At 44.7% G+C, this 24,426-nt stretch overlaps 1 protein-coding gene across 2 annotated transcripts in view; it reads right to left on the reverse strand.

The window, feature by feature from the left end:
• Window positions 1–18,039, reverse strand: part of LOC122939798 (oocyte zinc finger protein XlCOF8.4-like) — a 74,797-nt gene extending 56,758 nt beyond the window's left edge. For both annotated transcript variants that reach the window (XM_044295943.1, XM_044295944.1), the window contains exons 1-5: window positions 17,932–18,039; window positions 8,098–8,263; window positions 7,485–7,670; window positions 7,286–7,409; window positions 1,261–1,340 (exon numbers count right to left, since the gene is read on the reverse strand). In XM_044295943.1, the coding sequence (XP_044151878.1) occupies window positions 1,261–1,340; window positions 7,286–7,409; window positions 7,485–7,670; window positions 8,098–8,217 (510 nt within the window). In that variant the 5' untranslated portion in view covers window positions 8,218–8,263; window positions 17,932–18,039. The remainder of the gene's footprint in view (window positions 1–1,260; window positions 1,341–7,285; window positions 7,410–7,484; window positions 7,671–8,097; window positions 8,264–17,931) is intronic.
• Window positions 18,040–24,426: the final 6,387 nt, after the last annotated feature.

Consider the following 24,426-nt stretch of genomic DNA (forward strand, 5'->3'; position numbering starts at 1 on the left):
ATGCGCTCAAATCACGCATTGCACCCGTGCGGAATACTTGCCCGTGTGAAAGGGGCCTTACACCCACAGTGACGTAACTGTACATGGATGGTGCAGCATAAGTCCTGAGAGAGGGAAATGCACTGAGCCCATTCCAAACATGGAGAGTTCCACATGTGTAATACAGCCGGCACATGGCCGCAATCGGAGATACACAGCCTGACGAATAGTATTCTACTGCAGTCTATGAGACAAGTGATCAGAAGGTCGCATGTTCAAGTCCCCTAAGGGGCTAAAAATAGCAATTAAAAAAAAAGTTTCAAATTATTTTTTTTTAAACCCCCCCCCTCCAATTTTACATATTTAAAAAATAGGCAGCGCCACATCTTAAAATGTCTTAACTATTAAAATATTTACAAATATTTTCCTGCGCTAGAAATGCTGTAACAAAATAAAATAAAAAAAATGGCCGATTTGCTGTTATTTGAAAACCCCGCCCTCCAAAAAATGTTGAATAAAACGTGATCAAGTCATATGTACCCCAAAAGGTACCAGTATAAACAGATCACCCCACAAAAACCATGCCCCCACACAACTCTGTAGACAGAAATATAAAAAAAAGTTGGAATAATATAGTGATGCAAAAGGAAAAAAAAACTTTTTTTTCAAAGTAGTAAAACATAATGAAAACAATGTAAATTTGAATAAGTTTGCCTTGTCGTTTTTAGCACACAGTGAACGTTGTAAAAACAAAATCCCCAAAACCTTGGTGGAATTTCCATTTTTTCCCATAATATCACGCCACAAAGATTTTTTTTCCCTGTTTTCCAGTACAAGCTATGGTAAAAATATGGTGCTATTAAAAAATACAACTTGTCATGCAAAGAACAAACCTTATACAGCCATATGAACAAAAAAAATAAAAATAAAATTATGGGTCTTGGAAGGCGAGGAAGAAAAACTGAAAATGAAAAAATAAAAAATAGCCGATGTTCTCAAAGGGTTGACTGATATTTTTTTTTTAAAGAAAAAATTGATTGAACTCCAACTGACACACACCTTGTCCAAAAATTAAACCAACCAATCACAGGTCACTTGCCTTGCTTCCAGGTAAAAAATGTAAAACTGGATCTGTTTTTTTTTTGTTCTTCAAGAAAAGATGCAAACTTTGAAACTATCCAGTTTCTCCAAAAAACTCATTCTGTGTCTGAAACAAAAATGTGATGGAAAAAATAAAAAAAGGTTGAAAATACTGATGTCATGCGCCATCTAGTAACTTACCGTGACCTCACACTGTGCTGCCTGACTCTCTTCCGAATTCTTTGGGGGGGACTCGTAGGGCTTTTCACTCCTGGTTCCATCTGAAAGAATGTGAATGGGAAAACATTACAAAATATCTACCTGCGTTGTAATTCCTCTTCTCTAAGGGTATCTGCACACATTCCAGATTATGCACGGTTTTTCCACGTGAATTCTTGTGCAGAAAAAATGCAGCGTACTACAGTACCAGCCAAGTGTATGAGATTAGATTGCTTTTTTTCTTCCATGACGAAATTGACCTGACTTGAATGTCAATTTCTTGTGGGATTTTTGGGGTGGATTTCACTCTTTTCAAATGCAAGCCAGGGGTGTCGCTATAGGGGGTGCAGAGGTAGCATTCGCTACCGGGCCCAGGAGCCTGAGGGGCCCCAAAGACCCCTGGACCACATGAGAAGACACCGGTATTATAGAAAGTGCATGCTGGTAAAGTTACCCCTCTGGCTGGAGGGAAGAGGTTAGGTCAAGAATTTGGCATGGGAGGGGAGGTGCCGTTTCAATTTTTGCCTTAAGCAGCACGAAGGCTTCCCTTCCCCTGGCCACAAAGCACTTTAGGGGAGGGGGGCTAAAGCTGAACTCTTGCACCAGGGCCCATGAGCGTTAGCTACACCCCGATGCAGGTGTGAGATGCACGAAAATTCTGCATCAAATCCACACCAAAAACTGCAAGTAAGGCTACTTTCACACCTGCCTTTTTACATTCTGTTTTGAGATCCGTCAGGGCTGCTGTTCTAATAATACAACCGGCTGCATCCGTTCAGAAGGGATCCGGTTGTATTATATCAAAAATAAAGAAACCATTGACTCACATGGCTTTCCCATGATGCACACAAAAGCACTGCTTGCAGTGATTTTGTGTCCAGCATGGGAACGCAACAAACCTGAAGGGAATCCATTCTGGTGCACTCCATTCTGGTCTGTTCAATTTTTTCCCCATTGACAATGTATGGGGACAAGCGTTGTGCTGCAGCGGATCTTAAAACCGGACAGAACAACGCAAAGGTGAAAGTGGCCTTACACATACGGTTTTGGGTACAGAAACGCACAAAAACCATGTTGATTTGTTGTTTTGAAAGCCGCACTGTTTGCAGATAGCCTTAGGGTTGTTTTACACAGCGCCGAATAAGCGCTCATTAGAATTCTTGTTTCCTATCTGCCACCTGTAAGCCAGGCAGCGATCAGTCGGCAAAAAAATATCACTGGTCGGCATAATCTATAAAATTTGCAAAAGTTCATTTATTTCAGTAATGCAACTTAAAAGGTGAAACGAACATATGAGAGAGACTCACTACATGCAAAGCGGGATATTGCAAGCCTTTATTTGTTATAATTTGGATGATTATGGCTTACAGTTTACGAAAACCCCAAAGTCACAATCTCAGAAAATTAGAATATTACATGAAATCATGTGCCAAGTCCTGCTGTAAAACGAAGTCACCATCTCTATAAAGCTCGCCTGCTGAAGGAAGCATGAAGTGCTCCAAAATCTCCTGGTAGACGGCTGTGTTGACTCTGGACTTAATGGAGGACAGTGGACCAACACCAGCAGATGACAGGGCTCCCCAAATCAATACAGACTGTGGAAACTTCACACTGGACCTCAAGCATCTTGCATTGTGTGCCTCTCCCTTCTTCCTCCAGACTCTGGGTCCTTGGTTTCCAAATGAGATGCAAAAGTTTCTCTCATCAGAAAAGAGGACTTTGGACCACTGAGCAACAGACCAGTTCTTTTTTTTCTTTAGCCCAGGTAAGACGCTTCTGATGTTTTGTTGTTCAGGTGAGGCTTGACAAGAGCAATACAACATTTGAACCCCATGTCCAGGACCAGTCTGTGTGTGGTGGCTCTTGATGCACTAACTCCAGCCTCAGTCCACTCCTTGTGAAAGTCCCCAACACTTTTGAATGGCCTTTTCCTGACAATCCTCTCTATGTTGCGGTCATCCCTGCTGCTTGTGCACCTTTTTCTTCCACACTTGTCCCTTCCACATAACTGTCTATTAATGTGCTTTGATACAGCACTTTGGGAACATCCAACTTCTGTTGCAATTACCCTTTGAGGCTTGAGCCTTCTGGAGGGTGTCAATGATGGTTGTCTGCACAACTGTCAGGTCAGCAGCCTTTCCCCACGATTGTGATTCCCACTGAGCCAGACAGAGACAACGTAAAGAGAACCTGTCACCTCTACTATTCTAACTACTCTCACTGAGCGTTTCTAAATGTTCATTGTGTTACCCTAAACATATACCGTGTCTTTCGCCCTATAAAACGCACCTAGGTTTTTGAGGAGAAAAATCAGAAATAAAATAATTTTGAACCAATAGGTGTGCTTTTGGTGGGTTTTGAACTAATTGTGGTCTGTGGGTGACGCACTGTTATGGGGCACCTGTGGGTGACGCACTGTTATGGGGCACCTGTTGCTGACGCACTGTTATGGGGCACCTGTGGGTGACGCACTGTTATGGGGCACCTGTGGGTGACGCACTGTTATGGGGCACCTGTGGGTGACGCACTGTTATGGGGCACCTGTGGGTGACGCACTGTTATGGGGCACCTGTGGGTGACTCTTATTGGGGTCTCTGAATGGCACTGTTATGGGGATCTGTGTATGACAGTTATGGGGGGGGGATCTGAGGATGACACATATATAGCAACTTATTCTATGTGTCATCCACAGATCCCCTCCGGCATCGCGGCGGGTGTATCATTGAAAATTCGGCAAAATCAGCAGCATTCACCCCATAAGACGCACTGCTATTTTCCCCCCACTTTGGGTGGGGGGATGTGTCTTATAGGGCGAAAAATATGGTAAATTACACTTTTCATTTCATTTGCAGACGAATTCAATAAGTATTATGCATTTTTGTACTTCCTGCCTTTTATGCAAATTAACATATCTTACTTGTGTGACCAGAGAAGAGTCATATTTTCAAGCTCTGACTCATCTCAGGTTAATTTGCAAATGTATCAAATTGTTTTTTTTACACAATAAAAGCACACAGAGCTATGGGGACTGAGTATTGCGGATGTGCTAGCGGCCATTTAGCAGCCCATGTCCTCAGCTCTATACCCAAAATCCAGGTGACAGGTTCCCTTTAAAGGCTCAGGTACCCTTTGCTTAGGGGGTATGGATTAATTAGCTGACTACAGTGTGACACTTTTATATTCTACTCACTGTTTGCAGCAGTGCACCGCCGAGCGCTCCTCTCCTCGCTGGCCTTGGAACGGTTGTGATTGCCTTACACTGCCTGTGTGCTTGTTTGACTGTGCCGCCCCCCGCTCTTCTTCGTGTGGAGTGTGACACTTTGAGCCTAGAATATTGAACCTTTTCACAATATTCTAATTTTCTGAGACTGTGACTTTGGGGTTTCATAAACTGTAAGCCATAACCATCCAAATTATAACAAATAAAGGCTTGAAATATCTCACTTTGCATGTAGTGAGTCTATCTCATATCTTAGGCCCCTTTCACACGAGCAAGTTTTCCGCGCGGGTGCAATACGTGACGTGAACGCATAGCACCCGCACTGAATCCTGACCCATTCATTTCAATGGGTCTGTGTACATGAGTGTTGTTTTTCACGTATCAGTTCTGCGTTGCGTGAAAATCTCAGCATGTTTTATATTCTGATTTTTTCACGCAACCCTGGCTCCATATAATTGAATGGGGCTGCGTTAAAAATGCAATGCATCCACAAGCAAGTGCGGGTGTGATGCGTTTTTCACTGATGGTTGCTAAGAGATGTTGTTTGTAAACCTTCGGTTTTTTATCACACGCGTAAAAAACCGCATCAAAAGGCATTGCATCCGCGTGGAAAAAAACTGAACAACTGAACGCAATCGCAGACAAAACTGACTGAACGCACCATGAACGCATACAAACCTAATCCGTCACGCTCGTGTGAAAGAGGCCTTAGTTTCACCTTTTAAGTTGCATTACTGAAATAAATGAACTTTGCACGATCTTCTAATTTATCGGGTTTCACCTGTATGGGGGGGGGGGGAGGGGCAAGGGGGGCGATTTATCACAAAAACAAGTTCTTGTTCACCCCTTCCAATCATTATGAAGTGAAGTCAATAATAAGAGCTGATCAACTCGCATATAGTTGATGGGCAGAAACTAAGATAAGTGAGAGGTCAATGACTCCCAACCTCATTACCCCACGGGGAACCCCTGAATAATGTTTCCACTTCATACCTCTTCACTTCAGCTCAGATAGGTTCACGGCATCTCTGAGAAGATTAAACTGGCTTCCTTACTGTAAAAGTTACAGGTAAAGTAAAGTTTACCTGCTGAGTTCATGGGAACCTCTCAGCAGTGATGGCCAGTTCGCTGTGTTCGCCTGCGAACACATGCGGGCTGCCATCTTAAATCACAAGTCCGGCGAGGCACAGGCAAGTCCTTACCTGTGCCTGCGCCGCAAGCCGGTCTGAAACAAATGCGGTCACCGGGAGCAGGCAGTTCCGAGAACAGCCCAATGAAGGCCCCCGGTGGCTGTTCTCGGAACTGCCTGCTCCCGGTGACCACATTTGTTTCAGCCCTGCTCGCGCACAGGCACAGGTAAGGACTTACCTGGGCCTTGCGGACTTGTGGTTTAAGATGGCGGGCGAACACGGCGAACTGGCCATCACTGCCTCTCAGCGTTCGAGGAACAGCAGGTTTCCTGGGAACCCTGGATGGAATACCTAGGGAGTTTGCATATCTTCGTATTGAGTGAACCTTCAGAAGTTAACCATCGAAACTAAGCATGCAAGACTGGATACAGAACGCATGTGAACGCACCTCCTCAGGCGTAAAGGTGCCTGCGATTAGAATTGTTTGTGAGGACACCTAAATCGTTTGCTCGTTTCTCTAAACAGCACTCTGCTGCCGGCAAACAATAATTCTGTATGGGAATGAGTGATGGCATTAGTGATCGCACCTCCCCATACTGTGGAGGAGATCTCTACATGTAAATACAGTGGTCTCCTTCATCAACGCTTTCTTCCTGAAAATCGTCTGCTCCATTGAGCAGTGTAAAACCTCATTCGCACGTCTGTGTCTGCGTTTAGATCTGTGCGAAAGTGGTCAGTGATGCATCTGTGAAGCTGTCCATGAAGGATACGTTAGCTATAACCAGCCCAAACATTAGGCAATGTAAAGGGGTTGTCCTCTTTTTTTCTATTGACGACCTATCCTCGGGATAGGTAATCAATATCAGATCGACAGGGGGCTGACTTCCGGCATCCCCTATTGATCAGCTGTTTGAACAGAAAGAAGTATTCATACAAGTGCTGCCTTCTCTTCACCATTTACCTGCTCGATGTTGTAACTGCAGCAACTAGCAATGAAATGACAACTATGGCATCCCATTCACTTAGGGGACAGCTCCTTCCTATTCACTTGAACAGAAAGGAGCCGTCCCATAGAAGTGAATGGGGACACCATGAGTGCTGCTTTCTCTTCAGCGGGGGTGGCGGGAGTCGGTCCCCTTCTGATCTGATATTAAAGGGGTATTCCCATCACATACAATAGGGGCATATCGCTAGGATATGCCCCCATTATCTGATAGGCACGGGCCACACCTCTGGGACCCGCACCTACAAGGAGAATGGAATGGGGAGAGTGGTGGCTGGAGGACCCCGGGTTTCCCGGGGTCAGTTCACCACCAAGCGCTGTTCCCATAAAAGTGAATAGGAGAACACCACACACGTGCGGCCCCTGCTCCAATTCATTTCTATGGGGCAGACGGAATAGCTGAGTCAGCGCTTGGCTATTTTCGGCGGCTCCATTGAAATGAATGGAGGGCAGCTGCGCATGTGCAGTGCGCCCTCCATTCATTTCCCCGCTCCATTCTTGTTGTATGTGATTGAAAAACCCCTTTAATGACCTATCCTGATGATAGGTCATCAATAGAAAAAAGTGGACAACCCCTTTAAGGTACAAATCCAAAGCAAAGCATGTCTCATCTGTGGGCTCTCCAGGTAATGGTAAGGTCAGGGAAAGTCTCACCAAGTGATGCAATGTGCTTCTGGTCTTCAGACATCGCATCCTTTCTTGGAGCATTGGGTCTTTCTAAATTATCCCCCTCCTCCATGGAGAAATAGACAGTGACATCCTGACACCCCATAGGAACCTGAAACACACAAAGATACAGTCATCATCCAGGTACATTACTACATAATATCCCAGCATTCCCAGTGGTACTCACCCCTCCAGTCAGTAGCTGAGTGATGGTGTTGGTAAGTGCCAAGATCTTCTCATCATTTTTACTCTCTTCCATCACGTCAGTTTGGGGGCTGTTGTTTGAGCTCTGATTTCTACAGAATCCTCCTTCTACAATAGGGCTACTACTGTGCGTGACTCGGCCACCAGACATCTTTAATACAATGTAATCCTGCGAGTAGCAATATATTTTATACTTAGTGCAGACAGCCATGGTTCTACGTGGTCACTACACCGTACATCCCTGGCTTATGTAATGTGCCCCGTAATCCAGTTATTTGTTGTATCTCTTATTTATTAATAAAGATGTCAAGTGACATTATTCCCAGAATCCCTCACTCGTCCTGTCATACAACTTTGTTTTATTAATAAAGATAAAAGTGAAGTCATGTGACACCATTCCCAGAATCCTTCATCATTCATATCCCTGTATTATTAAAGGGATATTCCAGCACAACCAAAACCCGGTTCCATAAAAATAAAACTGAAACAACCTTATAGTCACCTCACCAATCTCCTACCGCTGCGACAGTGCCCCTACCCGCTGTGCTGGAATACCACTTTAATAGCCATAGCAGTGATGTCCCAGAATCCCTCACCTCTCCAGTCAGCAGGTAGAGAATATCTAAGGTTATATGCATTATCTTGTCAATCAAGTGATTCCTGGCCTTGTCCATGTTGAGCGCTTCAGTCAGGTCACCTAGACAGGAGAGCTTCATCTTAAGGGTTAACGCCTGTGGTATCCAGGAGGAGTGTGGCCTTCAGCTGGAAAACAGATCAGCAAAGCAATAAGTGCACAGAAAGTAGCCCAGAATGCTGGTGTACATGTGCACTACATTTATTAAAGGGGGTTTCTGAGATTCAGATAAGGAGAGTAGGAAAATTGGACAAAAGTGTTCAGTTTAAAGAAGACAAATTCATCAAACAGAAGACATTTGATAAATGTGGTATAAAGTATTCCAATGCAGACTCAAGCAAAACTTACGATGTGGTGAAAGATACAGGGAGTGCAGAATTATTAGGCAAATGAGTATTTTGACCACATCATCCTCTTTATGCATGTTGTCTTACTCCAAGCTGTATAGGCTCGAAAGCCTACTACCAATTAAGCATATTAGGTGATGTGCATCTCTGTAATGAGAAGGGGTGTGGTCTAATGACATCAACACCCTATATCAGGTGTGCATAATTATTAGGCAACTTCCTTTCCTTTGGCAAAATGGGTCAAAAGAAGGACTTGACAGGCTCAGAAGTGTCAAAAATAGTGAGATATCTTGCAGAGGGATGCAGCACTCTTAAAATTGCAAAGCTTCTGAAGCGTGATCATCGAACAATCAAGCGTTTCATTCAAAATAGTCAACAGGGTCGCAAGAAGCGTGTGGAAAAACCAAGGAGCAAAATAACTGCCCATGAACTGAGAAAAGTCAAGCGTGCAGCTGCCAAGATGCCACTTGCCACCAGTTTGGCCATATTTCATAGTGCAACATCACTGGAGTGCCCAAAAGCACAAGGTGTGCAATATTCAGAGACATGGCCAAGGTAAGAAAGCTGAAAGACGACCACCACTGAACAAGACACACAAGCTGAAACGTCAAGACTGGGCCAAGAAATATCTCAAGACTGATTTTTCTAAGGTTTTATGGACTGATGAAATGAGAGTGAGTCTTGATGGGCCAGATGGATGGGCCCGTGGCTGGATTGGTAAAGGGCAGAGAGCTCCAGTCCGACTCAGACGCCAGCAAGGTGGAGGTGGAGTACTGGTTTGGGCTGGTATCATCAAAGATGAGCTTGTGGGGCCTTTTCGGGTTGAGGATGGAGTCAAGCTCAACTCCCAGTCCTACTGCCAGTTTCTCGAAGACACCTTCTTCAAGCAGTGGTACAGGAAGAAGTCTGCATCCTTCAAGAAAAACATGATTTTCATGCAGGACAATGCTCCATCACACGCGTCCAAGTACTCCACAGCGTGGCTGGCAAGAAAGGGTATAAAAGAAGAAAATCTAATGACATGGCCTCCTTGTTCACCTGATCTGAACCCCATTGAGAACCTGTGGTCCATCATCAAATGTGAGATTTACAAGGAGGGAAAAGAGTACACCTCTCTGAACAGTGTCTGGGAGGCTGTGGTTGCTGCTGCACACAATGTTGATGGTGAACAGATCAAAACACTGACAGAATCCATGGATGGCAGGCTTTTGAGTGTCCTTGCAAAGAAAGGTGGCTATATTGGTCACTGATTTGTTTTTGTTTTGTTTTTGAATGTCAGAAATGTATATTTGTGAATGTTGAGATGTTATATTGGTTTCACTGGTAAAAATAAATAATTGAAATGGGTATATATTTGTTTTTTGTTAAGTTGCCTAATAATTATGCACAGTAATAGCCACCTGCACACACAGATATCCCCCTAAAATAGCTAAAACTAAAAACAAACTAAAAACTACTTCCAAAAATATTCAGCTTTGATATTAATGAGTTTTTTGGGTTCATTGAGAACATGGTTGTTGTTCAATAATAAAATTAATCCTCAAAAATACAACTTGCCTAATAATTCTGCACTCCCTGTAGGACATGTTCTATCTTTAGAAGCACAGACCCGGAAGCATATAGAAGGGCTTCACAAATATTGTCGCACAAGCATTTAAAAAGTTGCAGAAGGGGGCGGAGCTTGCCAACGGCAGAGTGAGCAGCGCAAATCTCTGGCTCCTGAACACATCCCCGGCTTATTTACCGCATATAGGGCACTCTTGGCTGCTATTTATCAGTGATAGGTCACAGGAAGGGACCATCTTCAACACTCGCACCCACGGATCGGGATTCTGGAGTTTTTTCCCACTTTTTAGAGGGCAGCGTGTCTACCAATATGGCGGAGGCAGCTTCGCCTGTGCATGCCCAGAACTAGATTTCCCCGACATGTGGACTCCTTACACACCGGGACACTAAGACCACCGGATGCCCGGGTTCCTTTGCAGTGGCAGCCAGTCCCAGCTCAGCGGCTCCCTCCTCTCCCTCCCTTTCCAGATATGCGGAGGAATCCTCTGTCTCCTTGCCCCAGCAAGGAGGCTCCCCCACCGTGACATCCAGGTCAGTTAGGTTGTCAGACTCAAAAGAACAAAATGGCGACTGGGACTGGAGAATGCACCTTAAGGCAATCCCAACAAAATCAGAGATAGATGCTTTATTCACGAGATTGGAGGCCTCCCATAAGCAGGATATGGCGGCCCTACATCAGGACATTAAACATGTCGGCCAGAGGGTAGAGGAGATAATGGAGCTACAAGACCAAGTACTTGCAGTACTAGACTAACATCATAAGGTCATAAACGACATTAGTGCACAGATCCAGAATATACTAATCCACCTGGACGACACTGAAAATAGGAACCGGAAAAATAATCTCCGCATCAGGGGGCTCCCTGAATTAGTATCTCCACCAGACTTAGAGTCTTGGGCACATGAATATTTTGGCAAATTGCTGAATAAAGACCCTGGTCAGCCCAGAGAGATTGATTGAATCCACAGAGCTCTGGGCCCAAAACAGAAGACCTTCCCGCCCTCGTGACATTATATGCAGAATCATTTCTACAAGGGCACAGAAGCCATTCTCAGAGCTGCTAGAAACTCAGAGGCAAACCTTTTCGAAAACAAAGAACTCCTCATCTTGCCAGATCTCGCGAGGCGCACTTTAATTTTCCGCAAGGGCCTAAAACCCCTCCTGACAACTCTCAGGGACAACGCCATTATCTATAGATGGGAATATCCCTTTCATCTAATTGCCAAGAAAAATGGCAAACCAGCAATTTTTTTTATCTCTAGCTGATTTACCAAAACTACTGGTTTCTTTGATCTACCATCACTGGAACTCGCTGAGTGGCCAAGGCCACGCTCGATCCACTCCATTCCACATTGGTCATTGTTTAGTACTCCACTGAGCCGATCTGGCTGTCTCACCTTTTTTCTGTTCGAGTTTTCACCCCTGAATGTTATGTTTTTATACTGTCAACCTTGTACCCCACCATATGTCCTTCCCTCCTTTTATGTCCCTACCCTTGGTAAGGGATCTGACCCTTTTGAGAATTATACTATTTACCTACCCACCATGATGACACCTCTCTCATTCTGCACCTACAACGCCAGAGGTCTTAATCAGCCTTAAAAACGTAGCCAGATTCTATACTGTTTCCATAAGAAAAGGGTTATGCTAGTCATGATCCAAGAAACCCATTTTAAGGCTACATCCACGCCCAGGTGTAATAGCAGATACTATCCTGACTGGTTCCATGGCCCCCATCCTACTAAAAAGGCAGGAGTCTCTAATGCTTTTCAGAAACAATTCTGCCCTATGGTCTTGTCCTCAGACCCTTCCTTAAACTCTCAGTTGATCACTCCATTCTCACAGTCGCTAATGTTTATTTTCCTAACCAGGGACAGATCACCTTCGGATTCAAAACGGTTGGCCAGATTTGCAGATGGATTTTCGATCATCCTAGGAGTTGACTTTAAAGGGGTTCTTCACTTTCATTTAACTGATGATCTATCCTCTGGATAGATCATCAGCTTCTGATCGGCGGGGGTCCGACACCCGGGACCCCGCCGATCAGCTGTTTGAGAAGGCAGCGGCGCTCCAGCAGCGCCGCGGCCTTCTCACTGTTTACTGCTGGCCCGCCCGCCCACTGACGTCACGACTAGTATCAACTAGAGTGGGCGCGGCTAAGCTCCGTTCACTTGAATGGAGCTTAGCCGCGCCCACTCTAGTTGATGCTAGTCGTGACGTCAGTGGGCGGGCGGGCCAGCAGTAAACAGTGAGAAGGCCGCGGCGCTGCTGGAGCGCCGCTGCCTTCTCAAACAGCTGATCGGCGGGGGTCCCGGGTGTCGGACCCCCGCCGATCAGAAGCTGATGATCTATCCAGAGGATAGATCATCAGTTAAATGAAAGTGCAGAACCCCTTTAATATAGTGATGGATCCAACCATTGATAACTCAAATGGTAAGTCCTCTGTCTCCCCAGTGTCCCTGCGGTGTTCAGGGCCAACCTTGCGGCACTTTGGCTGGTTGACCTGTGGCGTATTCTGCATCCAGGTGTCAGGGACTATAGCTTCCATTCACAAGCTCACAATAGCTGTGCAAGACTTGATCACCTTTTTATTTCTCATAAACTCTTAGATTCTGATCCCCGATGCTCAATGGATGCTCTCTTATGGTCAGACTATTCACCTTTATACGGCCTATTATGCCCCCATTCCACACCCTCACACCCATATACTTGGAGACTAAATGGTAATCTGTTAAATGACTTGGTCTGTATGACGGATACACGAGCTGCTATCCTGGATTTCACTAGGATCCACAAGTCTGACACAACTGCAGCACCTGTGATATGGGAAGCCCTCAAATGTGTGATCAGGGGTTTATTACTATCTCACTGAGCCAGGCTCAAAAAAGAATGTTCACACAAGCTTGCCACCCTTCTTGCGGATCTTGATCACAAGGAGACCCTAAAAAAGACTTCCCGATCTGACCAACTCAAAGCAGATATCGCTTCACTACGTCAGCAAATACTTAAGATACTAGATCAAAAATCCCTGTGTATCCAAGATAAAATCAAACAAAGCTTCTATGAATACGGAGATAAAAGTGGCAGATGGTTGGCGAGGGCACTCCACGGATACCTCTATCATATGTGTCAACTCTTAACACGGCTTCTAGAGGCCCGGTTCACTCTCCCTCGGAAATAACATCTGAGTTTCAGGCCTACTATTATGATTTTGGGTCTACCCCTGAAGACATAAGACATTATTTAAGCCAGTTTGGTCCTACACGTATCTCACATACCTCATCCCCTAGCTTGGAGGAGGATTTTTCTTCCTAGGAACTCCTGTATACCATCAAGGATCTCAAAACCGGGAAAAGCCCAGGTCTGACTCCCCGTTTCTATAAGCTACTTGGAGAGGAGCTGGCTCCAACCATCATTCAGGCATTTAACTCAATCTCAAAGAATTGCCCTTTTCCGCACCAAGCTCTGAGTCTACAGGCTCAGATTACAGTCATTCCCAAACTGGGCAAGGACGCTTCCCTATGTGCCAATTAGTGATGAGCGGCAGGGGTCATATTCGAATTCGCGATATTTCACGAATATTTTGTAGAATATTCGCAAATTCGAATATTCGTTATATTCTACGATTTTTTTTTACTAAAAAAATTGGCAAGGTAATGATCGTGTAATTCGCAAATTTTTGTAATGCAAATTTTTTTACTTACAACTATTAGACAAAGATTATAGCATATTATTAGCTAAATTGCTCTATATTCGCTTTTTTTCCTGAATATTCGCTATATTGCTATAACTTCGTTTTTTCGAATATTCGTAATATTCTAAAACAAGAATATATAGCGATATAGCGAATATTCGGGAAAAAAAACAAATATAGAGCAATTTAGCTAATATAGTGCTATAATCTTTGTCTAATAGTTGTAATTTTTTTCTCATCTGAAGTTTCAGATTGGAAAAAAAATTACAACTATTAGACAAAGAAGATTATAGCACTATATTAGCTAAATTGCTCTATATTCATTTTTTCTCGAATAGTCGCTATATTGCTATATATTCTTGTTTTAGAATATTACGAATAATCGAAAGAACGAAGTTATAGAAATATAGCGAATATAAAAAAATAAAAAACGAATATAGAGCAATTTAGCTAATCAAGTGCTATAATCTTCTTTGTCTAATAGTTGCAAGTTGAAAAATTCACAATAAAAATTAGCATTACGAAAATTCGCAAACAACACTACTCCTAAAGTCAAATATACTGCAGCCTTCTCATTGGCCCACAAGCTAGAAGCAGGGAGGGATCATGTGTACTGATTAAACATTTTTTCGAATATTCGAAATTACGAATACCGTATTTTTCGCCGTATAAGACGCACCGGCGTATAAGACGCACCTAGGTTTTTGGGGAGGAAAATAAGAAAAAAAATATTTTTAACCAAAAGGTGTGCTGTGGGTTTGGAACTAGGTGGTCTGTGGATGGCACTATTACTGGGGATCTGTGGATGACGGACACTGTTATGGGGGGATCTGTGGATGACGGACACTGTTATGGGGGGATCTGTGGATGACGGACACTGTTATGGGGGGATCTGTAGATGACTGACACTGTTATGGGGGGATCTGTGGATGACGGACACTTATGGGGGGATCTGTGGATGACGGACACTTATGGGGGGATCTGTGGATGACGGACACTTATGGGGGGAACTGTGGATGACGGACACTGTTAGGGGGGAACTGTGGATGACAGACACTGTTATGGGGGGATCTGTGGCTTTCACTGTTACAGGGGGATCTGTGGCTGGCACTGTTACAGGGGGGGATCTGTGGATGGCACTGTTATACATGTGTCATCCACAGACCCTCCCAGCCCATAACTGTGCCATCCACAGATCCCCCGCCGCTCCTGTATACTAATATAATATGTCTTATTCAATTAATAGTTATTAAATATGCCTCTTTATTCCTAAAAGTACCTTAAATCCGAAGCGCTTCAGTACAATGCCGGCAGGCCGGGCAGCCGGCGCGGCGCGTCACTCACTGACGTCACTTGCCTGCGCCGCCTGCTTCATTCATAAAGTAGGCGGCGCAGGCACGTGACATCAGGGAGTTACGCTGCCGCCCGCCCAGCCTGCATACTACTGAAGCGCTAAGGATTTAAGGTACTATTAGGCATAAAGGGGCATATTTAATAACCATTCATTGAATATGACATATTTTATTAGTACACCGGAGCGGCGGGGCGGGCCTTTAGTACAGTGACTGCACCGCCCCGCCGCTATTGCCGGCCCCAGCTCCTCCTCCCAGTCCCTCCCCGAGTCCTCGCTCTCTTTACATCGCTGCCAGCGATGTAAAACTGACTGCATTCGCCGTATAAGACGCAGGGGCATTTCTCCCCCATTTTGGGGGAAGAAAAAGTGCGTCTTATACGGCGAAAAATACGGTATATATCACTATATTCGAAATATTCGCGAATTTTCGAAGTACCTATATTCACGATAAAAAAATCGAAATTCGAATATTTGTGATCAACACTAGTGCCAATTATCAACCTATCTCTTTACTTAATGTAGACTTAAAGTTATACCGCAAGCTTCTGGCCCTGTGACTACACCCACACATTTCTGGATGCATTCATAGGGAACAGGTGGACTTTGTCCTGGGTAGGGAGGCTCGGGATAATACCCTAAAGTCCATGTGTTTAAAAGCTAGAGCAGGGCTGATGAAAACACCCTTATGCCTGCTCACAGTTGACGCAGAGAAAGCATTTGAGAGGGTTAACTGGCAGTTCTTAGCAGAGACACTGGTATCTATAGGTCTGGGATATAAATAGGATGATAGACAGGATTCTCGCGCTCTATTCCTCTCCATCAGCACAGGTCTGAGTTAATGGCTCGCTGTCCAATCCCAATCACCATACGGAACAGGGTTCGCCAAGGATGCCCTCTTTCACCATTCCTTTACATCCTAGTTATGGAGTCTCTAGCTAATGCCGAGTCCGAGTCATTAGCTGAAATACACCCTGTGTATATCCGATCACCGTCGCGCGGTGATTGGAACGGGATGCTCGCTGAAATCATTCAGCAGGCACCCTGTGACAATGCTAAGGGGGGGTCCTGAAACCCCCCTGTATTGGCGATCGCTGCAAACCACAGGTCAATTCAGACCTGCAGTTTGCCGTTTTCTGGGTCATTCGAGTCTCTGGTGACCAGATGACCCGGAATAGGAGGGTGATCGGTGGTGTAATATACACTACTAATCACCCTCCATAGATCCTGTGAGGTGGCAGTGACGCCACCTTTCAGGATCGCCTGTGATTGGCTAGACGGACGGTTGGAAGGGGAGAGCACCGCTCTACCCGCCCACAGACTTCGTTGTGAGCGAGGAGCAATCCGCCACCATCCCCTGAGCCACCATAAAGTGCCATCTGGCACATAAACATGTAGGGAAAGCTTAAGGTTAGGCAGGGAGAGTGTGGGGGGGGGGGGGATATTATATTATATATATTTTTGGGATCCACAGCACCCTAGGGTTGCTGCAGCTTGACCCCGCCCCCCCCCCCCCCCCCCACACACACACACACACACACACACATTTTTTTGGGCACAAGCGCTTTTTTTTTTTTTTGTAGGTGCGCTGACTGTGGCCTGCACTCTTAGCCGTAAAAGAGCGTCCGGCCACTGTTTAGTGCATCGCCTACCCCACCGCAGGGTATATATAAAAACACACCATCCCCCCCCACAAATAAAGTTTTACACGCACACTCCCCTTTAGCGTTAGAAGATGGTCTGTCGGATGTTCTCGACCGAGGAGGCATACACCCAGCAGCTCTCCGACTCGAGCCGCAGTAAGGACGAGGATGACCCCACTTTCCTGTTGTCATCCTCGTTCTCCTCATCATCTAGTGATGATGATGAGCCCACATATGAGGCATTTTCTGACTCTGAAAAAGTTGGGCTATAAATTTTGTGGAGCTTTTTCTCCTTTTAACACTTGTAAAAATGAAATAAGGCCTCTTTCACACTTGCGTTGTCCGGATCCGTCGTGTATTCCACTTGCCGGAATTACACGCCGGATCTGGAAAAACGCAAGTGTACTGAAAGCATTTGAAGACGGATCCGTCTCCAAAATGCTTTCAGTGTTACTATAGCACCCAGGACGCTATTAAAGTGACCCTGACTCGTCTTACATACAGGACTCATCTCAGGTTAATTTGCATATGTATCAAATCGTTTTTTTACACAATAAAAGCACACAGAGCTATGGGGACTGGGTATTGCGGATGTGCTAGCGGCTATCTAGCAGCCCATGTCCTCAGCTCTATACACACAATCCTGGTGACAGGTTCCCTTTAATATGAAGAACTATAAAATCAGGATATCACCTCATTACCAGAATCATAGCTCTACTGTGCTGCCAGAGCCAAGATAGGCAGCATTCACACTCTGTTCCGGATCTACATACAGGGACTAGGACTGTATTGCTCACTGATAGGACCCCCTTCTGGTCAGGAAATGGCTGACTGTGGTATTCTATATGGTATTTTTTATTTTACAGGATGCTGCCCAATGGGTTCTCCAGACTGCAAGCCAAGCAAAGGCTTATTAACCGACAGGCACCAAGGTCCCGTTAGCCATCGGATTTATTGTTGTCCATGGCAACCATTTCCAAGCATTATCAGACTGGAATTCCCATCATGCTCTGTATTAGGCCCCGCCTACACTGCTTCTTAGCGGTCTACAATGAGACTCACAAGTCACGCAGCATTTAGATCCCTTTCTACGACATTACGGTGCAATAATTATCCACCCCCCATTTCTACCGCATCCCTCTTCTTGTCCTGGCTCCCCGGGGCCCCGCTCCGCACATACACTGGAGGTGTCACCTGGGAAAGCCGGGTTATCTCGGTCCTCCAGGGCGTATATAGCAGGACAGTTCTTTCTACCGGAGCCCAGTCTCATCTTTCGGCGTCTCCGGCAGAGGAAAGTCACGTGATCCCGCCATGTCTGCAGTTATAGGAGACATTTTGTTGAAGTCCGCCTTCACTTCGTGGAGGAGAATGCTTAGAAATAAAGAGGGCAGGTCTGGACGGCCTTACTGGGGACTGTAGACTGTTCTGTGTCGTTCTGCCTCTAGTGAACCACTACTTACTGCTCTTAGCTCTTCTTAGTGGGGCTGCTGTGATTCCCTGCCATCTAGTGGTGACATTAAGTGTAGCCGATGCAGCGACCCTGAAGTCTAGTGATCTGACTAGTGTAAGCAAAAAAGGAAATTAGTTTAAAAAAAAGTACAAAAAATAAGCACATTCAATTATTGATAAACTCCTCTTTAGTGTCTTCATAGCAGTGGGAAGTTACAGTGATGCCTAGTACTGCCTCATATCAGTTACACTGACCCACAATTTTAGCTCTCTCATTGCCAGCCACATTACCCCCATAGCAATGCCATTTACACTGCCACCATAGCAGTTCATGCCACACTAGCTATAGGCACTGACGTTGTCCGCACATCTTTTATCCGTTTTTTGGCTCTTGGGGTGCACCTCAGTTCAGTCAGTCTGGTGGTACGGCTTCATTGTGGGGGCACAGACAGAACTACATGTTGGTATTGAAGGGTCAAACCACTACACCTTGAGGGAGGGTATGCTTTGCCTTGCATAACCCGTGTTATGAGACCCGCTATTTGGCAGTGGAGTGGTAGCCTCCGCAGCTTTTCTTGCGATACCCGTTAAGGCTACATTCACACGTCAGTATTTTCCTATATCCCGATTTTCGGTCCGTTTTTTGCGGATCCGTTGTTCCTGAAAATGTTTCCGTATGTCATCCGTTTTTTGCGGATCCGCAAAAAACGGAAACATGTATAAAGTTCAATAATCAAATAAAGTTGTTTGGATTTCTTTGAAAAAAATTGAAAAAATAAAATAAAAAATTTGTTATGTGTTTCCAGGAACGGATTCCGCATAAAACGGATGACATACGGAATGACATCCGAATGTCTTCCGTTTTTTGCGGATCCATTGACTTTGTATTGTACCAGGATCTGAATTTTGCGGACAAGAATAGGACATGTTTTATATTTAAACGGACATGCGGAACGGAACAACGGAAACGGACAGCACACATTGTGCTGTCCGATTTTTTTCCAGGACCCATTGAAAATGAATGGGTCCAGATCTGGTCCTGATCTGTTCCGCAAAAAACGGAACAGATCAGGAAAGAAAAAACGGACGTGTGAATGGACCCTAAGGCTACATTCACACGTCAGTATTTTTCTATAATCCGAATTTCGGTCCGTTTTTTGCGGATCCGTTGTTCCTGAAAATGTTTCCATATGTCATCCGTATGTCATCCGTTTTTTGCGGATCCGCAAAAAACGGAAACATGTATACATTCAATAATCAAATAAAGTTGTTTGGATTTCTTTGAAAAAAAATTGAAAAAAAATAAAATAAAAAATTTGCTATGTGTTTCCAGGAACGGATTCCGCAAAAAACGGAAGACATACGGAATGACATCCGAATGTCTTCCGTTTTTTGCGGATCCATTGGCTTTGTATTGTACCAGGATCCGAATTTTGCAGAAAAGAATAGGACATGTTTTATATTTAAACGGACATGCGGAACGGAACAACGGAAACGGACAGCACACATTATGCTGTCCGATTTTTTCCAGGACCCATTGAAAATGAATGGGTCCAGATCTGTTCCGCAAAAAACGGAACAGATCAGGAAAGAAAAAACGGATGTGTGAATGGACCCTAAGGCTGCAGTAATCGCGGCTATTACCAGAGAGGAAGATCTAATATATTTCTGACAGATGGAGAAGGTTTGTCAGAGCAGACATTTTCTCTTGTTGCCAGAAAACCATATTTTTCTATTAGGCCCCTTGCAGATGAGCGATACGGATTAGGCGCGATTTCGCAAGCAAGTTCATTCAGTTTTGCCTGCGATTGCGTTCAGTTTTTATCGCGCGGGTGCAATGCGCATTGATGCATTTTTTTTACGCGCGTGATAAAAAAAATTAAGGTTTACAAACATCTCTTAGGCTGCTTTCACACTAGCGTTCGGGTGTCCGCTCGTGAGCTCCGTTTGAAGGGGCTCACGAGCGGACCCGAACGCAGCCGTCCAGCCCTGATGCAGTCTGAATGGAGCGGATCCGCTCAGACTGCATCAGTCTGGCGGCGTTCAGCCTCCGCTCCGCTCGCCTCCGCACGGACAGGCGGACAGCTGAACGCTGCTTGCAGCGTTCGGGTGTCCGCCTGGCCGTGCGGATCCGTCCAGACTTACAATGTAAGTCAATGGGGACGGATCCGTTTGAAGATGCCACAATATGGCTCAATCTTCAAGCGGATCCGTCCCCCTTTGACTTTACATTGAAAGTCTGGACGGATCCGTCCGAGGCTATTTTCACACTTAGCTTTTTTTTGCTAAAATAATGCAGACGGATCCGTACTGAACGGAGCCTCCGTCTGCATTATTACGAACGGATCCGATCGAACGCTAGTGTGAAAGTAGCCTTAGCAACCATCAGTGAAAAACGCATCACATCCGCACTTGCTTATGGATGCGATTTTCACGCAGCCCCATTCACTTCTATGGGGCCAGCATTGCGTGAAAAACGCAGAATATAGAACATGCTGCGATTTACACGCAACGCAGAAGCGATGCGTGAAAAACAACGCTCATGTACACAGACCCATTGAAATGAATGGGTCAGGATTCAGTGCGGGTGCTATGCGTTCATGTCACGCATTGCACCCACGCGGAATACTCGCTCGTGTGAAAGGGGGCTTAGTTTTACAGAACAAACCAGTATGATAAACCAGGGCTGCACGGGGCTCCTGCATAGGGCTGCAGGGTTCAGGGGCACCAGTGAAATAGGGAAGGCGATGGATTTTGCAGCATTTCATTGCAGACACTCTCGGCAGCTTGTGGGTGAGATTTTTCCTGTACACAATTCCACTCCGGAAAATCTGCTATACGTGGTCCAGTCCAGTCTAACTCCATACCACTATTGGTAGATCTTAACGGCTATGTACAGTCGTGGCCAAAAGTTTTGAGAATGACACAAATATTAGTTTTCACAAAGTTTGCTGCTAAACTGCTTTTAGATCTTTGTTTCAGTTGTTTCTGTGATGTAGTGAAATATAATTACATGCACTTCATAAGTTTCAAAGGCTTTTATCGACATTTACATGACATTTATGCAAAGAGTCAGTATTTGCAGTGTTTGGACCTTCTCTTTCAGGACCTCTGCAATTCGACTAGGCATGCTCTCAATCAACTTCTGGGCCAATTCCTGACTGATAGTTTGGCAGAATTAGTAGGTTTTTGTTTGTCCACCCGCCTCTTGAGGATTGACCACAAGTTCTCAATGGGATTAAGATCTGGTGAGTTTCCAGGCCATGGACCCAAAATGTCAACGTTTCGGTCCCCGAGCCACTTAGTTATCACATTTGCCTTATGGCACGGTGCTCCATCGTGCTGGAAAATGCATTGTTCTTCACCAAACTGTTGTTGGATTGTTGGAAGAAGTTGCTGTTGGAGGGTGTTTTGGTACCATTCTTTATTCATGGCTGTGTTTTGGGGCAAAATTGTAAAATTGTGAGGGAGCCCACTCCCTTGGATGAGAAGCAACCCCACACATGAATGGTCTCAGGATGCTTTACTGTTGGCATGAAACAGGACTAATGGTAGCGCTCACCTTTTCTTCTCCGGACAAGCCTTTTTCCTGATGCCCCAAACAATCGGAAAGAGGCTTCATCGGAGAATATGACTTTACCCCAGTCCTCAGCAGTCCATTCACCATATTTTCTACAGAAGATCAATCTGTCTCTGATGTTTTTTTTGGGAGAGAAGTGGCTTTTTTGCTGCCCTTCTTGACACCAGGCCATCTTCCAAAAGTCTTTGCCTCACTGTGCGTGCAGATACGCTCACACCTGCCTGCAGCTATTCCTGAGCAAGCTCTGCACTGGTGGCACTCCGATCCCGCAGCTGAATCCTCTTTAGGAGACAATCCTGGCGCTTGCTGGACTTTCTTGGACGCCCTGAAGCCTTCTTAACAAGAATTGAACCTCTTTCCTTGAAGTTCTTGATTATCCTATAAATTGTTAATAGAGGTGCAATCTTAGTAGCCACAATATCGTTGCCTGTGAAGCCATTTTTATGCAACGCAATGGTGGCTGCACGCGTTTCTTTGCAGGTCACCATGGTTAACAATGGAAGAGCAATGATTTCAAGCATCACCCTCCTTTTAACAGGTCAAGTCTGCCATTTTAACCCAATCAGCCTGACATAATGATCTCCAGCCTTGTGCTCGTCAACATTCTCACCTGAGTTAACAAGACGATTACTGAAATGATCTCAGCAGGTCCTTTAACCACTTCAGCCCCGCTAGGTGAAACCCCCTTCATGACCAGAGCACTTTTTACACTTCGGCACTACACTACTTTCACCGTTTATCGCTCGGTCATGCAACTTACCATACAAATGAATTTTACCTCCTTTTCTTCTCACTAATAGAGCTTTCATTTGGTGGTATTTCATTGCTGCTGGCATTTTTACTTTTTTTGTTATTAATCAAAATGTAACGATTTTTTTGCAAAAAAATGACATTTTTCACTTTCAGCTGTAAAATTTTGCAAAAAAAACGACATCCATATATAAATTTTTCGCCAAATTTATTGTTCTACATGTCTTTGATAAAAAAAAAATGGTTTGGGTAAAAGTTATAGCATTTACAAACTATGGTACAAAAATGTGAATTTCCGCTTTTTGAAACAGCTCTGACTTTCTGAGCACCTGTCATGATTCCTGAGGTTCTACAATGCCCAAACAGTAGAAAACCCCCACAAATGACCCCATTTCAGAAAGTAGACACCCTAAGGTATTCGCTGATGGGCATAGTGAGTTCATAGAACTTTTTATTTTTTGTCACAAGTTAGCGGAAAATGATGATGATTTTATTTTTTTTATTTTTTCTTACAAAGTCTCATATTCCACTAACTTGCGACAAAAAATAAAAAATTCTAGGAACTCGCCATGCCCCTCACGGAATACCTTGCGGTGTCTTCTTTCCAAAATGGGGTCACTTGTGGGGTAGTTATACTGCCCTGGCAATTTAGGGGCCCAAATGTGTGAGAAGAACTTTGCAATCAAAATGTGTAAAAAATGACCGGTGAAATCCAAAAGGTGCACTTTGGAATATGTGCCCCTTTGCCCACCTTGGCAGCAAAAAAGTGTGACACATCTGGTATCGCCGTACTCAGGAGAAGTTGGGGAATGTGTCTTGGGGTGTCATTTTACATATACCCATGCTGGGTGAGAAAAATATCTTGGTCAAATGCCAACTTTGTATAAAAAAATGGGAAAAGTTGTCTTTTGCCAAGATATTTTTCTCACCCAGCATGGGTATATGTAAAATGACACCCCAAAACACATTCCCCAACTTCTCCTGAGTACGGCGATACCAGATGTGTCGCACTTTTTTGCTGCCAAGGTGGGCAAAGGGGCACATATTCCAAAGTGCACCTTTCAGATTTTGCAGGCCATTTTTTACACATTTTGATTGCAAGGTACTTCTCACACATTTGGGCCCCTAAATTGCCAGGGCAGTATAACTACGCCACAAGTGACCCCATTTTGGAAAGAAGACACCCCAAGGTATTCCGTGAGGGGCACTGCGAGTTCCTAGAATTTTTTATTTTTTGTCACAAGTTAGCGGAAAATGATGATTTATTTTTTTTCTCTTTTTTCCTTACAAAGTCTCATATTCCACTAACTTGCGACAAAAAATAAAAAATTCTAGGAACTCGCCATGCCCCTCACGGAATACCTTGGGGTGTCTTCTTTCCAAAATGGGGTCACTTGTGGCGTAGTTATACTGCCCTGGCAATTTAGGGGCCCATATGTGTGAGAAGTACTTTGCAATCAAAATCTGTAAAAAATGACCGGTGAAATCCGAAAGGTGCACTTTGGAATATGTGCCCCTTTGCCCACCTTGGCATCAAAAAAGTGTCACACATCTGGTATCGCCGTACTCAGGAGAAGTTGGGGAATGTGTTTTGGGGTGTCATTTTACATATACCCATGCTGGGTGAGAGAAATATCTTGGCAAAAGACAACTTTTCCCATTTTTTTATACAAAGTTGGCATTTGACCAAGATATTTTTCTCACCCAGCATGGGTATATGTAAAATGACACCCCGAAACACATTCCCCAACTTCTCCTGAGTACGGCGATACCAGATGTGTGACACTTTTTTGCAGCCTAGATGCGCAAAGGGGCCCAAATTCCTTTTAGGAGGGCATTTTTAGACATTTGGATCCCAGACTTCTTCTCACGCTTTAGGGCCCCTAAAAAGCCAGGGCAGTATAAATACC

This window comes from Bufo gargarizans, chromosome 6, assembly GCF_014858855.1.
Source record: "Bufo gargarizans isolate SCDJY-AF-19 chromosome 6, ASM1485885v1, whole genome shotgun sequence".
NCBI classification, from domain to species: Eukaryota; Metazoa; Chordata; class Amphibia; order Anura; family Bufonidae; genus Bufo; species Bufo gargarizans.